The sequence below is a fragment of the Pleurodeles waltl genome, chromosome 6, assembly GCF_031143425.1.
Source record: "Pleurodeles waltl isolate 20211129_DDA chromosome 6, aPleWal1.hap1.20221129, whole genome shotgun sequence".
NCBI lineage: Eukaryota > Metazoa > Chordata > Amphibia > Caudata > Salamandridae > Pleurodeles > Pleurodeles waltl.
This window is the reverse complement of record NC_090445.1, coordinates 1,385,196,291-1,385,214,988: the sequence shown is the minus strand read 5'-3', so window position 1 is coordinate 1,385,214,988 and position 18,698 is coordinate 1,385,196,291. Positions and strand designations below refer to the sequence as shown.

The 18,698-nt window shown below is 40.9% G+C and overlaps 1 protein-coding gene and 1 long non-coding RNA gene across 3 annotated transcripts in view; one reads left to right on the top strand and one right to left on the bottom strand.

The window, feature by feature from the left end:
* Positions 1 to 18,698, bottom strand: part of EPHA8 (EPH receptor A8) — a 1,152,754-nt gene that overhangs the window by 69,929 nt on the left and 1,064,127 nt on the right. Inside the window, exon 11 of the mRNA XM_069240710.1 lies at positions 12,215 to 12,442. Coding sequence (XP_069096811.1) covers positions 12,215 to 12,442 — 228 coding nt within the window. The remainder of the gene's footprint in view (positions 1 to 12,214; positions 12,443 to 18,698) is intronic.
* LOC138300869 (uncharacterized) overlaps positions 1 to 18,698 on the top strand; it is a 339,248-nt gene that overhangs the window by 271,008 nt on the left and 49,542 nt on the right. The gene's annotated exons all lie outside the window — the stretch shown is intronic.

Genomic DNA, 18,698 nt, shown 5'->3' with positions numbered 1-18,698 from the left:
TCAGGCAGTCTAGCACCAATTCAGCCACCCTTGCACCATGGTGCAGAATTGGTTTGTGCACCCTGCACAAAAACAATACTTAAAAGCATATTTCTCTTTCTATGTCTGCATCAGAATGTGGGGCACATAGAGAGATGAAGTAACAAGGAGAAATGAAGATATTCCTCCTAGTTACCCTAGCATCGGTTTTGGTGCAGACCAGGTTTACTGCCTTTAGTAAATCTGGGTTCATGTCAACAATATATGGGTAGATGCATGGGAACGCATCCCTTCATATGCATTGCGTTGTGTAACTTTCTTTTCTTAGGAAACTACACAAAGTCACAAAAATCCGGCTTTGTGCAGTAAATCCAGAAAAATATTTTGCCCTGGGTAGTATTCAAAAACTGACAGCACCCTGATGTAAAATGTTAGTAAATCTTGGCCTAATTTTCTTTCGGCGTGATCCACAGCAGAGACTACTGCACAACCTGTACATTTCCAGACTAGTGAGGCCATTCTGTCTCATCCTTCTCTGATATTTCAAATGAGGACCATTGAGTTGTAAACATCTCGTAGCAACACCTATTAAAAAATTAAGATTGTTAATTGCATGTGTAGTAATTACCTATTATTGCTAAATATATGGCTTATTTGGTTCTGTAGCTGGCATTAATGTAACCTTTCTCTCCTTTTCTGCTACTAAGGCTTCCAGGACTCATAAAGTAGTGAATGTTGCATTGCTGTAAGACAACCAGTGCTCTGACATCTGTGATTTCTTTGAACCATTGATCTAGGACCTCAAGCCGCCTAACCCCACATAGAAGATTCCCCTTCCACTATACACCACTGTAGTACACACTTCCATAGTATCCCCTCCCTTCAGGCATTTGTCTTACCCTACTTTCCTCCGGGTTTGCTATATAAAGACCTTCATGCTTTCCAGGCTGGTACTTTCTTATAAGCACCAGTACTAATGTTTTTGGTCTTAAGATGCACTTTGTACCTAATTAATCACACACAACTACGGTGCTCTTTGTAGCAAGTGGACATTAATGTATGTGCATTCATTTTTTGTTTGGTAGTAATACAGCAACGCATTGATAACAGCAGATCCAGCTGTACTACCTCATTACTTTGATTGAAGTCCTTGAAAAATTTGTTAGGGGTTCTTTAATCAATGATGCCCTAACAAGTATGAATGCAACGTTTATGATTAACGGATGTACATTTTTGAAACTTTCATGAGGGACATTCTAGATATAAAATACCTTCCGAGATATGCCCAAAATCCTGTATATGAGTTCCAGTCGTCATGGGTGAGTGGTGTATATATGGACTGTATCAGATATTTGGGCCCTCATTATAAATGGCCGAATAATTCTGATGGGTCTGATTGCAGAAATGTCTGGTTTCATATGAATGACACGTTGTTTGTGATTCAAATGGATAGTTCAGCTGGTGTAAACAGACAAAATCTACATGTGGAAATCAGTGTTGAAGAACCGACTCCCCCATTTTATATTATCACCCAAAATCTTACATTTCCATAGTTGCTCTACTCCTAGAAATACTGGAGCCACAGCAACGCAGTCTAAAGGACGCAGGCCGTGATTCCAGGGGGGCACTCAAAAGGTGGGTCGTAATTCATTTAATCATCCATTAGGCTTAAAAGTTAAAACACTAACTCAATGAAAGAGCTGAATTGTGAGTTAATAATCAGAATTAGCAAAAAGGTAATGTCAGGACAGTGTAAAACACTATGGGCTTTATTTTCGAGGCCCATAGTGAAGGGCAGCACAGCAAGTGCCTTGCTGTGCTGCCCTGAACCACCCAGAAAGGTCAGAATTGCACTATATATACAAGATACAGTGCATTTCTGTCCTTCCCCCCGCCCTGGTGCACAAATTGCTGTCTAGTGCCAAAGCAGCCACGCTTGTACAATGGGGCAAGGATTCTTGCATTGCGGGGATAATTATTTTTCTGCAGGAAGGGACACCAAAAATTGGGAAAAATAAAGATATTTCTTCCTGTTTCATTATTCTTACGCCACCCCTGAGATGGCGTAGGACTCTGATGTATTCCCAGACTTGTAAATATGGAAATGCGCCAGATTCCTTCGGGTTCCATGGGTGTTACGTGGGAACACCCCAAGCAAAACCCATGGAATTCTGCTTTCACGCAGTGTTATGCAAAATAAGGGCCCATATTTACAAGACCATGAAAAGCCATGCAGGGTGACTTTGTGTGGCCTTGTAAATATGGGCTGGCACACTGCTCCACCGGAGTGTAAAAAAAAATAACGCTTTGGTGGCAGAGTGTGCTGCTAGAGTCTCGTAAATGAGGCCCTATAAGTCTCAATATGGAAGTTCTTTCTGGGAATAGCTGCCATGTCATCAGGCAGCGACCTCTGTCTATGAAATACGACCCACTGTTGAAAGGCAGAAGGTGTGCAGGCAGGACTACCCCCCAGCGGGTGCCTCCACTAGTGACTGGCAGCCAGCGTGGTGGTTGAACTTGACTTATTCACTTCTTGGTGTCCTAGTACAAATATGAGCACACCCCTGGTCACTGCTATGTCCTAATATCATTTCAGTATTACTTACCGACTGTAACAGGAAAGATAGAACAGAATTTAGATTTGGCCTTTGCACGTCTCAATGTGCACACAGTTTACTGAAAGCGATAGGTGTGGCAAGGTCCAGGGATTTCTATACATCGCTGGAGTGTGGGCTAAGGAGAACTCCCTCATTAGGGTTACATTTGGGTTCTCTTTTTCTCGTGGACATATGATTGGCAGCTGTTCCAGGCAGAAATGGCAGGGCAGGGGGAAAACTATCCCTTGCTCATTTTCATCTGTCTTGGCAAAGACAGATTCCATTATGTCATCCCTCTCCTAGTGGCTTTAGATCCGGGAATAAAACTCTTTTGCTACGCTATTTTGCAAGCACTGGAGATATTGTAAAGAAGGCCCATAAATAAATAAATCATTACCTTCCAAAATAGTGCAGACTGTATCATACATCCCATGAGGGATTACTTAATAACGTATGTTTTGCTTTGCTGCAGACGCGGTTGAATTTGAAAGACATCATGATGGTTTGTAAGCATTACCATTGTCCTAAAATAAGTGATATGCCTTTTTCCCCCACTGACACACATTCATGCTTATCTAGGTTTAATTTATTCTTTTAGAAATTATTTTGCTGTTGATGTTCTGTCAACAAACATATGCAGCGGGAGACACATGATAATATTTGACTTCTATATTGAATTTAGAATTGTATTCATTATTTTGGATGCGATTTATCAGTCCCTTAAATACATGTGTGTCAAAAATCGATGACAGCTAGATGGGCTTTGCTTTTAGCAGCTGAGTACAAATATACCCCAATTACATTTTTAGATTTTCCATTTTTTGCATTAAGTGACGTATGCATGAGGATTGAAAACTATATAGGAAAACGTTTCAGCTTTGATCTAATCTATGACTGAACCAGCCTCAAAGACAAAACAATTGATTGCCTAACAAGTAAATTCCTGAGTAATCCCTAGGTTACCCTTCCTTGGAAGTGTGATACAAGTAGATATGTCTTCCCCAGAGAAAGCTGCACCAAATAAAAAGCACCAACAAAACACTGCTCATGAGGCTCATTTCTTGGTATTTCTTTTCTATCTATTTTTGTAAAGCAGCAGGTTTGGGTCTCTGCATTTCTACTTCTCAACTTGCATCTACAGAGTGTTTGTGGCTGACTTCCTGCGTAAATTATGGCATCGGTCACTGCCGATGCAACATTCGCCCCTTGTGACTAAGATTTATAATTTACAAATACCAAATCATAAATTGCATTGCATACTCATTTGGAAATTTGAAATCAGTATTAAAACATTGTGATTACAAAAAAATTGCTATTTCGAAGTGAAGGGCGTGTGTTCAAAATGTTTTGCAACTTGGAAATTGTGATTTATCAATTTTTGCAATTCCCGAATTGCAAATTCATTAGTTTCGCTCTCAGACCCTTTCATTTTCTCCTGTTGCCCCAACGATATGTGGTGCCTGGATCCCCTTCCCACCCTGAAAAGGGATTAACTCCTGCTCTTGACAGGACAACATTCAATTTTTTCACATGTATAGGTCAAATTTACCCGTGCATGGGTAACTTTGACCTACACATGTAAATATAATGCGAATGTGGTCTAAAGTGTTTAGGATACAATTTGAAGCTAGCAATCAAGGAAGCTGCTTGCCAAAAAAAAACTTCCGTCGAGACAGATACTATCACCTAGCACATTGGTAAAGTCCGCTAATCAGCCACAATTCTTAAAATGGAGGTCAAGACTACTTTGATTGTACTGACATTTGCAACGTCTACCCAGCGAAAAAAACATTCGTAATGACTGCACAGTGCAAGAACTACTTATCATCTTGGTCAGATGGTGCAAAAATGATGATGAAAAAATTGTGACCAGTTGCAAATATATCTTTTCACATTTGATCGAAAATTTACATTTTATCATGCAAATCTGGCATTTAATTATGAAAATGGAAAAAAAAAAAAAAACTTTTATCGTCTTGAATAAAACTAAACACCTAAATTATAGAGTAGGATCACCCAATTAAGTTCATTCATCACAGGGTATTATTGCTACACACTGGGCACTTAAGAAAATTCAGTGAAAGTAGACTGGCACTAAAATGGAAAACAGCATGAAGACTGTGATGATGGTCCTAAATTAATTAAATCGAAACTCTTGTTGAAAAGACATAAATATTAAAATTCCAGTAATAACTGAGTGGCCACGTGGCGCAACAAATAGAGGCAGAGGAAGATGACAAGGCTGAATTTTTATTGGACTGTTCAACTGAAAAATGCTATTTCTGAAGATGCTTTGAAGTGTTGCTGGGACACGAAACATTGATAGACGAGGTGAAGTCATTAAATGAATGGTAAAAATGAACTGACAAAAAATGTACCATGCCCCATTTACGCTCTTTATATAACTTTGTTACGCTCCTGGTTGGCTTCAGAGGTTGTAGCAGTGAACTCTTGATTAGGAATACCTGTGCAAGTGGAAATTGGCCGAAGGTTATTATTGTGTATGGAAAAAAGGCAATAATTTCTTTTGTGAGTTTTAATTTTTTCAATGAGCAAAATTGTTCTTTATTTTTCACCCAGTTTTCTGATTTGTTAGCGAAATCAGTGTATTGATAAGGAAGGTTTATAAGAATGTATTTTATGCTGCATGAGCCAAAACTGGTCAAAAAACAGTTTTACCACTCAACTCACCTATAGAGTCTCAATGCATATTCATCTCTGGAGTTAATGACCCTGCCCTCTAGAGTACAATGGCTTGACATCAAGGCCCAAGAATGGTAAGCTGTGTCCAACCGCTGGCCTCTTAGCATTAGCCATCTAGCAGGGGATGGAAACAGTTGCCAGAACAAGGGGCAGCCTCAATATTACCGAGTTTGAATTGTTGATGGCAAATTGAACCAATGATATCTGTTCCCAATCATTCCCACAACAATTTTACATCCTCAGGTCCCAAGAACCTGCAGGAAAGAGAAAAGCTTGGACCCTGACAAAGCAGAGATCATCTCATCTAAAAAGGGGGGAAGTTTAATGATAGCCAGAGACCCTCTTGGTAAAAGAAGGGGTTAGCTGGCTTGAATTTAGGGGATCTGAGAATTTTTACAGTAAAGCGAATAGGAAGAGCTGCAAAAAGAAGTGAGCTTAGGGCAAGAGTATCGCCAGGATTGAATAGGGAACATTCTCAAGTCATTGACTAGAGCAAAGCAAGATTGGCACCTCGCCACCATTTCCCCAGAATATTGTTGGACCTGGGAAGACTACAAATGAAGAAGAAGGCCCTACTGGAAGATTGAAACCTGAAAAACTCCTCAATCCTGCTGGCAATCAAGGCCTGGAACTACTTGCCAGAGGTCAGGAGGCTGATCTCCTTTTCATTTGCTCCAAAGACACAAAAAAGCAGAACGACTCCTGATTCCAAGTGGGCCAGTGACCACAGAGGACTGGATCCTGCCGGAGGCCTAGCTGAAGAAAAGCTCACGGCCATAGTACGCATAGTTCTCTGCAAGCGCAATGGGGGATGTGCCTGCCTTGTTTTATCCAGGGGTACAATGGTTACAGAAAGGTTTAGCCTCTTCTGTAAGCCTGATAGCAATGGTGGACATGTAGCTCTAGTGCTATCTTAAGAGGGCGTGCCCTCATTCACATGGGAACATGAATCACTTTGCCTCTGCGCTTGTGCCCTATTACAGATATGGGTACAGTGGCAAACAGGCCCTTAGGGGGGGCACTGACAAGAAAATGGTGCATTGTAAGTGCACCCGCAGAGGGCAGCCCTCTAGATTTAGAAAGGGAGTCAGGTGGATCCTCCATATATCCCGCAGAAGTTGGGTACAGTAACTCACTGAACTTGTCTACAGGGTGATCTCTGGCCCCTCTTTAAAGTGCCGGCACCAGCCTCCTGCACTGTGAATTACAGAGCTGCTTGTAAACAGCCTCTCTGTTTTAGTCCATGTGCTACCCCCATGGCAGCCGTGAGTCTGGGGATGCTCTGTGGGCAGCGCATCCCTGATAATAGGGTACATTGTCACGGCTGTGCCAGATGCACCTTTTGAAAGGTCACAGTACACTTGTTCTGTAATCGGAGTCCTGGTGCCTAGAATCCTGCCTCGAGGACCAAAAAAGGGCTTTACTAGCTATTTAAAAAAATGCTGTTTTCTGTCGTAATGGAGTCCTGAAGAATTTACCTTCCAGCCTTGCCCCCCTGGAATGTTTTGGAACCTAAAAAAGAGATAAAATATGAAAGTAAAACCATAGACCGGTGTGGCAGAAATCTATCCCAGTGTGAAGTGACTTCTGTACTACGAAATCCAACTGTGGCAGAGACAGGACTCTGTGACACAGACTGTGCCACAGCTGACTGGTTTCCTAAAGAGCTGGATCAGCTCTATTTGAAAACCTTAGACAGTGATAAAGGGTTGCTTGTCACTGGAACTTTAACAGCATATGCTGCTTTTAACTGGAAATGTACCTGGATTTGTTCGCACATCAAAAGTAAACCCGTAAACATACACAAAGGAACATACTTACACAATCAAAATATACCAGTGCACAACTCAATTAAACACTCAAAGCAGATCGAAACACGTCGACTACTGAACAACACAATCAAACAATTTAGCATAAAACTCAGCCACACAAAAAAACAAAAGAACACATCATCCCCACAAAAAGTCACATAACAAATTTGCACCACCGTTCTTGTCATGCGTTTGCATCTCTGGCTACTGGCTTTGTAATACTGTGGTAAAGATGCATGCACCAAGCATTGCATTACGTAGCATCAAGGATATAGATTAACCCAAGTCAAAAATGATTTGTGATCCGGCCCAGCATTCTTTGTTTATCCAAAACGTGTCTTAAGTAGTGTAGATTGTCAGTGTCTCTTGAAAATGTCAATGGAAGGGGTATTTAAAACACAATTACCTGTCAGATCCAACAGTGATTGTCTAAAATATATAGCTACCCTAATAATCTAGTAAGCCATACATGATATTGGGCCCTTCAGGGGTCAGTGTTGCCATCAGGGCATGCGCATCAACAGATGTGTTTTGATCCCCTATGATTGCTGTGTTCCATCACGCGCTCTGCACGCTTTCCTGTTAGTGATCTTGCAAGAGCACTTAATTAAGGCCTTATCTGAATTATTATCTACTGAAGCCACTCTGTGCCTTTCTTTTCAAGTGTCATTTCCGAAAATTGTTATTGTGGCTCCTTAAATGCCCTTGTCCCTGGGTCCAACGCGTGGAACAGTCAATTATTGCACATTAGCAGCCGCTCTTGACCTCCCTTAAGCTCAAATACAGCTTCTTGGAGGGCAGTGCCATCCACCAGCCAAATGAATGCATTTCTCAATTCAGAAATGATGGCTGGCGCCGCATCACTTGAACTATATGGACCTGAACTGAGTTCAGCATCTTGTGGGGAGTCTGGCACGCTTGCCTAAGTATCCGATGCCTGGAATGGAGATTGATCCACTTCCGTGGAGCACATACGGTGCACTGATTTTTGTGACCATTGCAGATACAATGTAAAAAAAAAAAAATATATACATGTATATTAAGAAAACGAAAGGTTAAAAGGTTAGAGGGACGTTATAGTTAGGCTCACATTTCAAGCTTACAAAACCATAGAAATTCAGCAGGTATAATTACAGTTACCTCAAGTAACTATATCTCAAGTAACTATAACTCGTGCCCTAAAGTAACCATAACTCGCGCCCCACCCATGCACAGTTTTTTCGTTAGATTTGTGGGATACTTAGCAGTGCATAGCGAAGTCACGAGCTATAATTACCTTAGGGCACGAGTTATAGTTACTTGCGATAATTCTAACTATAGTTGCTGAATTTATATGGTTTTATATGCCTGAAATGTGAGCCTAACTATGACGTCCCTCTAATCCTTGTTTTTTTCAGTCAATTTCTATGTTTAAAAAAAAATCTATTTCCTAACTATAATGTCCCTGTAACCTTTGTTTTTTTCAGTGAATTTCTATGTTTTTTTAACGTAAAGTAATTTTCATTACTGTACGTTAATCCAACCACCGCCCTGAGCCTAGATTGGATTGGGGAAGTGGCCCGTGCAGGGTTTGGCTGGTTTAGGGCTTGGATGTAGGGCCTGGCCGCAGGCGGTGGCTGGATTGATATATAGTAATGAAAACTTATTTACTTAAAAAAAAAAAAACATAGAAATTCACTTAAAAAACAAAGGTTACAGGAATGTTATACTTAGGCTCACATTTTAAACGTACTAAACCTTAGAGATTCACCTGTTATAGTTAGAGTTATCTCAAGTTACTACAACTCATGCCCTTAGTTAACTATAAGTTGCACCCCCGCCATGCACAGATTTTTGTCAAACATTTAACTGCAGATATTACTTTTATGTTATCAATATGTTATCAAAGATGTCATCAGTGCCATTTGTGGGGCAATTAGCAGTCAATGGCGAGGGCACGAGTTATAGTTAATTCAAGGCGTGAGTTATAGTTGCTTCAGATAACTCTAACTATGGAATTTCTGTGGTTTGGTACATTCAAAACATGAGCCTAAGTATAACATCCCTGTAACCTTTGGTCTTTTTAAGTGAATTTCTATGTTTTTTTAATTTCTATTTTCTAACTATAACGTACCTGTAACCTTTGTTTTTTCAGTAAAAAATAAAATAAAATAATATATATATATATATATATTTATATCTATGATATCGTGACATCCCACCAGAAGCATTTCAGATGCACTCATTTTAGTTTTAGTTCTATTAAAAGCAAATAATAGAAACGAGGGTGCAGAATTAAAGTCGGATACTGCAAAGGTGGCATTTTGTTCCTCGCTAACCAGGATGTAACAGTCATACTTATTATCACCCATTGTGTACAGTCTCCTTGTTTATTAAATAGAAGGTTTAAGCATGTTTTGCTATGGACGATATGCATTTGTCATTCATAAAAGTACGGAAGCCCTTCACAACACGGCTAAATAGAAAACTTTGGAATGCCCATTAAAACTATAATAATGTGTACCAGCACTCCACTTAGGGTACACTACCAAAAAACATATCTTGCAATGAGTCAAAGGCACAACAAAAAGGGTATAAGCCAGTTTTTTTCTCTAGACACCAGCATCCTCAGGTGACTACAGGGTGATGGGGCCTTGTTACCTCCCTATGGACAGGTATGAATAAACAGGGAAGTGTAGAGCTTTTTGAATGCCGTTCGGGTAGGGAAGGCACCTATGGAGCTAAACCTACCTTCCCAACCCTTCTACATGCCCCTACTCACTGCCGCTATTGTCTGCCACCACTCACCAGCACGCACTACACTTAATAATGGACTATTTCTTGTATTACAAAACAGGGTCTGATTTAGAATTTGGCAGCCAATAATTTACACTTTTGGGGCCACAGAATAAACTACTCCAACATACTGAGGAAGTACCCACCCACCAAATTCATAGCTGTTCACCGACCCAACATACCTCTCCTGTATTTGCAGAAACAACTGTCGCCTGCAGTTCCTGTAAAGGATTTGAAAGTTTGACTGATGTCTCGGTCAACTTGACGGAGCCGTTTATCCAACATTCACATATTTTTTGTTTTTAAAATCAAAATCCCAAAGCAGAATTTTGTTTGGTTTTTAATTAATAAAACAGTGATCACCTTGCCAGTTTTTTTCCAATTGTGTGGGGATCATTTAGAGTTTTCACTGCCCTTACTGTCAGACTTTGTTAGGGGTGATGGGCAGTGAAAACTGGTTGTGTATTCATAGTGGACATGGAGTAGTCCCTGTGGTCTACTGAAGTTCCACCCAACTCTAAATGAGGTGGCTGAAACTTCCTTTGGTGGAGACAGTACTCCGTCACAGATGAAACCTCTCTGTAAAAGCATAAATCGGGCTCATAGATTTTCTTTTGGGTCATAGTGCTCAGATATGTGTTCATATACAGTAGATTCTTAATATGAAATTGGGTTCTTGTGCATAGTGCATTATAGAAAAATATATGTTGCCCTCCTAATGAAAAGCTTGGAATACAAATAATCCACTTGATGGGATCATGGTTTTGTTGAATGCTAGGTTTAGAGAATCCCTCTTATACCTGCTTATAGGCTGATTACAGTTTGGACACTTTCACTTTAAATTTTAGTGGCCACAAATGTACTGCTGCCACAAGAAACTATGAAATTAGTTTTTGATTGACATTCGATGGAGATGTTTTGCTTCCTAAATTTACCACTAGGGCGAAGTTGAAAAGTACATTGCCACAGGTCATCTGCCATGGTGTGAACCGTTCAGTGTTTCTCCTGTTTCAGCCCCAAATCCTGATTTTGCATCTCTATTTGCTGCGTGGGTAATTGGCCAGCTCATGTAACTATAAAACATGGCTGCTGCAGAGCGTGTGTTGCTCTTGTGTCTAATTACTTCATGTGTGGTCAACTCAGTCTTACCAGTATTTGAACGTAACTTATATGCCAGCTACAAAATATTATTGACCTTCTATTACTTCCCTCTGGTATACAATCATATATGATCACTAATAATGAAATTGCTTATCTGTAAGTACTAAGTCTACCAGTAAAATAAACCTAAGGGTTACTATAGCAGAAGTGAATGGAAAAGTGAGAAGTAAGGGGTAATTCTCGAATTGGTAGCAGACCTACAGCCCTTGGTTAATGACATTTTGCTTAATCAAATAGGTTGTTCTAGCTCTGGAACTGAGTGAGAAAATCAATATCGATCGAGTGATCAAAAGAATTCGAAGCACTTGTTTGAAAAGTATCAGCTTAATATAAGGTAAAGACATGTAACGTTTTCTTTTAGCTTCTGCAAACGATTAACATGTGTTTGAACTGAGGGTTCCATTATTTAAGCCACCACAAAAGCACACCTGGTTGGCATGGGCTAAATTTCCCACCTGAAAAAAATGAGAATGAGAATTTAGCTAATTTTCTATTCCGTTTGGGAAATATGTGAAGCTTGTAGGCCTAGCCTGAGAAACCTAAAACTAATGAAGATTTCTCAACTGTGTCTATTCTGCAGCCAAAATGAAGGTGCGCACCCCACTGGATATTGTGAATAGAGAACTCAGAAATTTTCATCACAAAACATATTTCATTATTTAGGGAATGCATCTTTGGCTTATGAACGCCACAGGGAGCAAGTTTCTGAATTAATTAATTACAGGGGAATTTAAGGTGGTAATTCATGGTCATGCAGTGATACTGTCAAAGACAACGATTTGTCCAAATGTGGACTCATTAGATTTTTATTACATCTGTAAAATTCAAAAAATTTGTGACACACCAAAATCAAGAAATTGTGTGAACTTCATGATGCAAAATTTCACACAATTTTGCACACTAGATTTCAGAGGTTTTAGAAGAAAATGACTTACGAGAGACATTATCTCCTTGAACCAGTCCCCTCGATTGTATTTTGAGTAAAATTTGATCGCGAGGTATGTGTTCATATTTTCACATTGAATACCATAAGTACATTTTAATATCTTTCGAGAAAACTTACATAATTTTCACCACATTTCATGAAATAAAATGTTGCACTTTTTTACACATATAGTATGCATAAAAAATAGTTGGTACAGTTTTAAAAAACACAAGGCACAGACATGTCTACAGAACAGGATGCACCTAATTTACTCACGACACTCATGAAACAATCGGCCCACATACTTCTGGTAACCACGCCCTCCAGATGAATGACATTTGGGTGGTCGAACTGTGCCATTATGCTGGCTTCACTGAGAAAATCTCTCCTCTGCTTCTCCGTGTAGCCCCCTTTCAAGGTCTTGATGGCCACAGGGATTTCCCGCTTCGCAGGTAGCTTCAGCCGACCATAGCAAACCTCCCCGAATTCGCCTGTGGAGTTGCCCAGAAAATCAAGGTTAAATGCAATGAAGGGATTATGAACGTGAATGGTACATGACAGAGAGATGAACGTCATTCTCCAAGAAAATGTATTATCATTAGGGAATGCCCAGCACAAGCGGCTGCTATTACACCTGTTAGTACAGGTTTAACACACAAATACACGTGCTGCTGCAGCCAAAGTACCATGCGATATTTCCTGCCATGTAAATGAGGCAAGGACGTCATTTAAGGGTCGCCAGGGGTCGCAAATGCGACCCGTGGCTTCCCCTTTTCGGCCCCTGGCCCCACAGGTGGCAAAATCTGTGCCAGGAACGCAGTGGCCGCTCGACCTTATGGACGGCACTCGGGGCTCCTCTCACGTTGTTTTCTCTCAGTTTTTTATTATTACAGTCATAGTGAAAAATGAAAACAGTAATAGTGAATAATGCTACATTATTCACTATTAGTGTAATAGTAAATAGAGTATAGTTTGGAGTGCATTTGGTTCTTTGGGGGCAGTTGCGGTATGTAAAAAAAGCTTTTAAATGTGTGTTGTGTGCGTGCTTGCGAGTTAGTGTATGTTTACGTGAGAGTGTGCGTGTAAGTGTGCATGTGTGTGTACGTGTAAGCATGTGTGTTTGAGTGACATTGAAGGACAAAGGGCGTTTTGGTGAATTGGCGTTCACGAAATTAGGTCAGGTTCTTCCATAGCTGGTAAAATCAGTTGCAGAAAAACTTAACGAGCTGTAATCAGGTAATGTGAATTAAGGTCGTTCAGCTTAATTTGTAACTATAAACAGGCCCTTAGTGGATAACTGAGACACGCAAAGCAAGATGTACTACCTTACTGAGGTAACCTCAGTAGGAGGAAAAAGGAGACGGTAGAGCACTGTTGGTATTGGCAAGAAAATGATTTTGTATTTCAAAGCTTGTTCTGGTTTGGAATAGGCAGCAACAACATTATAATGATATAGGTCAATATTTGAGTGTAGCATATAAGAAATAAAGCCGGGAAGAAGAGCGTCTTAGAACTATTTAAGGTCATGACAGAAGTGCTCTCGTTACATGTCCACACGATTTGCAAAGCTTGCACATATACAATGTGATATCTCTCAAGTCTCGGAAAGTGACATTTGTGTGTTTAAGGGCCTCAGTCTTGTTCATTTCTGTGGCACAGCCAATAAAACCATGCCATGCAGTACCTCAGGTGTTTTCCGGTGGATGTAAAGTTTCCTTCATGAAGGCCACTTCACACACATCAATGTCATGCAGACTCATAAATCTTTTTGTGTGTGTCTGTGCATGTCGATTTGTGTAATATGTGTGTTTCTTTAAATGTGTGTGTTTCTGTCTGTCTGTCTGTTTGCCATGGGAAGGGCACTTAAAGATACACCTAATGTGAGAAATTTGGTAATTGATTGAGGTGTGTGTAAACCCTTCTCAAGCAACAAACACAATCCTTGTCAGGGTAAACCACAAAAGTTTTCTTAAACCTCTGGCAGTTTGGCTCAAAAGCAGTCAGGCTTTAAAGGCAATGTGTAAAATATGTATGCAGCACACAAACAGTAATACAGTGAAACACAACACAAGAATAATTCCTCACCAATTTAGAAAAATAGAGTAAAATGTAATAAATTATTTGACACCAATATGACAAAAGTCCAATCAGTAGAACCGGAGATATGCAAAGATTTATTTAGGAGGATATAGCGCTTAAAAGCACAAAGCACTATTGGCGGTTATCTGGTCGTGCTAGGCCGGTGGAAAGTCACAAGTTCAAACCACTGTGATGAAGCAAAGGCTGGATATAGGGACAAGGTTAGTCCGTCTGAAAAAAATACCTTCCCAAAGTCCGATGTGAAGAGTCCAGTTTGCGCTGGAGGTGGGCACGAGGAGAAGGGAGAGAGTTGCAGATGCTTGTCGCTGTATAGCGAAGCATAGGCTACTTGTTGTGGACGGTTGTCGTTGTAGCTCAGAGATGTTGTTGGTCATCATAGACACTCATTACTGGAGTTTAGCATTGGCGATCACCTCTGACTGTTGATGCTGTAGCTCGCAGTGCAGATTTCATGTTGCCGGTCGATATTGTAGCGTGAAGATTTGGATTCAATGGAGCTTCTCTTTGGTGGTCATTGCAGGTGGCAAGATCACGGCACGAACTGACCTGTTTGTGAAGAGCCCAAAATTTTAAGTTTCCTTTGTGTCCAAAGGAGTGCACTCTGATGCCAACCAAAGGCCCAGGACCTGGTGAGGTGTCTCTTGGGGATCAAGGACTCACTCTTGGAGAGGCCAGCAGGGCAGAGACAGGTCCAGTTTCAGGTCCAGGCGGGTCCAGTTGCAGCAGTTGAGCTCAGCAGATGCAGGGAGGCCTCTAGACCTTGTTGTGTACCTGTGGCTCAGACAGGCAGTCAGCCAACTGACCCTTTGAGTCACTCAGGTGGTCTGGGATAAAGTGAGCAGATCCAGCCTTTCTTCTCAGACAGCAGGACAGGCCTCAAGCAGCAGGGCAGTTCTCTGGCAGCATGCCGTGCTTCTTCTGTGGTATTCACAGAAACAGGGGTGCACTGAGGAGTTGGTCCGAGAGTCCGATATTCATACCTGGTGCCAGCACTGAAGTGAAAGAAATGTTTAGACTTCCTCCACATCTGGTTCTGGAAATTCCTTCCTTCCCACCCATGCCCTGGCTCCAAGGGGTCTGGGTTGGCAATGGACTAGTGCGAAATTGTTTGGCAGTGTGCTGAGGCAGCTCTTCTGAAATCCAAGTGTGGGAGGTTGCAGCCTTGCCACCACCCATTCTGTCAGAATGATCTATCTTGCCCCCACCTAAGCCCTTTTTTTGACACTGCCTGGGATGAATACACAAAGCACAACTGCCAACTCCATTTAGTCATGTGACTAAGGATACAGGCTGAAGCGACCAAATTATTATGTCAAAACAATGCCAACTTTCTATAAGTGGCGTTTTCAGAATTGTGACTTAAAATCCAACTTTACTATTTAAGAAGGTTTTCAAATATAATTCATTAGAGACCAAACTTGACTTTCCTATGTGTTTCCAATCAAACATTAGCAATTATTAAATGTAATAAGGTAAACTGATGTTATTATTCAGAAGAGGTATGCTATGCAGTAATGCAAAATAAATTTAAGAATTTTTCATTACCAGGACATGTAGACCTCAAAAGTACATATGCCACTTTTCAAATACATTGCAACCTACCATATGGGCTGTTTAGGGCTTACCCTAGGAAAGACATATATGTATTAAAAAGGAAGGTTTAGGCCTGGCAACAGGTTTATTCTGCCAGGTGGGAATGGCATTTTGAAACTGTACACAGCTGCAATGGTAGACCTGAGCCATGTATAAAAAGTCTACTTAAGTGGGTGGCACAATAAGTGCTGCAGGCCCACTAGTGGCATTTAATGTACAGGTCCTGGGCACATGTAATACCACTTTACTAGAAACTTATAAGTATATTAAATGTGGCAATTTGGTGTAAGCCAGTTTTATCATGTTTAGAGGAGAGAGCACATACACTTTAGCACTGCTTAGCAGTGGTAAGGTGCCCAAAATCCTAAGGCCAACAAAAAAAGAATTCAGCATAACAGGAGGAGTGAGAAGGCATGAACTCTGGGGGGAACCATGCCAAGGATGTCATGTCTAACACCTAACATTAGTGCTGCTGATGCAATGGCTTTGGGTCTGCGGGTTTGTGGTGCACACCTCACTGCAATTATAACTGTCTTTCACTACCTAGTTGGGGGACCCATTGGCCATGCTTGAAATAATGTCCATGGCACCCCAAATGTGTCACTGGGGTCATTTCAGAAACAAGGTAGAGAAAACTGTTTTACATAATTTGTACTGCCGTTTTGTTATCCTGCACTCAGAGTGCTGCCTTTCAGCCTTGCGACCAGTCTGACAACGTATGGGACACTGAAGAAAATACATTTGTCACTAATGGTCCTTATGGCACCCTATTTTTAATTATTCTTTCATTGGCATATGTCATGTGGCACTCTGTGATATCCCTATTTAAATTTGTTTAGGCTTAACCTTTTTAAGGTAAAATGTTCCAGACATAGCAAATGAAGAGCGGATGGAGATTAAACAATAATTGAGCTACGGACAAAGAATTATGGAGGGCTGGAATGGTACATTGTTCAGCACACACCAGCTGACTCAGCGTTGGCCTAGTGGTCTGCTTAGGAAAATTAGGCAGGTAAGTACACTCCACCCTCTCCTGAGAAAGCTCACAAAGGAGGCATTTGTACACACTCCCAGGAACAGTTTTTGGATCACAGCAGAGGAAAACTACTCTAAACAAAGATCTTGTCATTCTAAGAATCCAATGCCTGACCAAATCTAAGTCTGAGCAAACCACACACACACAGCAATAATTATCTTGCAGCTGTTTTTATGTCTTATTTTTTACTGATTTACTGAACTTTGCTCAGATTCTTTGTATTTGTAACACACTGTCTCTAGTGTCTGTCCTAGTGGGCAATGAGATTGTTGAGTTGATTAATCACTCAAGTGTCTGTTAGGCTAAACACAGGTGTAATAGACAAAGGGCTTGCTGAGGCACTGAAGCAGACCCAGAAGTAACAGCCAAGGGCATATTTGTTACTGTTGTGGTAATTAGACCCTGAAAGTGTGCACCACCACCTTTATCCCTACTACGAAGATAAAGTGCAAATCAGAAGGCCAGCATTTTTGTGTGGATCTAATTTGATTGCATAAATAGCTAGCTTTGTCCTAGGAGACAAACGTGTCTAGAGGCACTCTAAACTTGAGCTGGGAATACCTTTTGAGTTACTGGGCAGTCCTTTCTAGAGGTTTCAATTAAAAACTAGATGGGTAGTACATTTCCCCATCAGGTCACTGCTGTGTTAGCAGCTATAAGGCTAGGTAGTGAAAATATGTATAGGTGTGTGTGTCCCTGTGGTCCAAGCATTGAGGTCTTTTATGGGTAGACAGGGTTGCTACCACCAGCTTGCCTCTGCTGGCCCTAGACTCTTAGCTCATGAGGACAGCAGCATGAACATGTTATCAACAATGGCTCTAAAGCAGGGGTCTCCAACCTTTCCTGTAACAAGAGCTACTTGTGTTCAATTAAAATGATCCCAAGCTACTGATATAACTAGTGATGTAATAGTGACCACATCATACAAGATTATATAGTGGCCACCATCTGCAAGTTTACTAGCAGTGATCACCTCAGTGCATCAGACATGGTTGTTAGCAGCAATGCAAAAAAGGATTTATGAATTTGGAATGCATTTACAAAGATAATATATTGCTGCAATGCTAGTGGCACCAGGATAAAAATATGTGTAACAAGTCTTCCCAGCACCACATGATTGCTCACTGTAATATCAGCTTAAAAATGTTTTGGATTTTCAACCATTTTCTCCAAACCTCATCTTATGAGTTCTGAAATACCCACATATTCCTCTTGACTACACATTTTTTACTTTTGGTGTAAATATATTAATTCAGCCAAGCAAATGCTAATAATTGTATTGGCTGGGCTGCACACAGCAGAGCTTCTCACAGGTATCTGGAGAGCTACCAATAGCTCACGAGCTACTCATTGGAGAAGCCTGCTCTATAGTGTTTCTTAATGTATTTTCCACTCGTGCCTTTCCCATAACTTTTAAGCAGCAAGCTGTCGAGATATAAACCATGGGACAAGAAGTCAAAACAATTATTATTCTGGAGGTGAAAGGCTGACTGACATCACTTCAACATCAGTTATTTTCAGCACAGGATTTACTCTACGGTTATGACCTGGTAAAGTTGCACATAAGCAGCATCAAATCACGCCAGCGAGCTCTGTGCTTAAGGCCAGACTGGGAACCCAGAGCAGCCCTGACAAATTCCGTCAGACCAGCCTTGTATGGTGCATATACAGTAGAGTGAACCTGGTCACACTACAAGTAAGGATTTGTCTGGGGGGGAATTACCCACCAAGAAAATTTGACAGGTCCGATAAAAAACACACGCCCCACAGGAGACCGTGCATGGCTTTCCCTGTTAGATGGCAAATTTCAGCACTACCGACAAATCATAGTTGTGTGATCCGCATTGTACCCCTTCTTTGCAACACGCATATTAAGCCTCTGCAGTTCTTAAAATGAGTCAAAACTGTCACTAGACAAAACTCAGTTCTCTCTCCAGCAGAAAGATTATTCACCACAGATATATTGATACTTTAATTGTCTGAAAACTGCTGGCTATACAAATAACTATTCAAAGGGT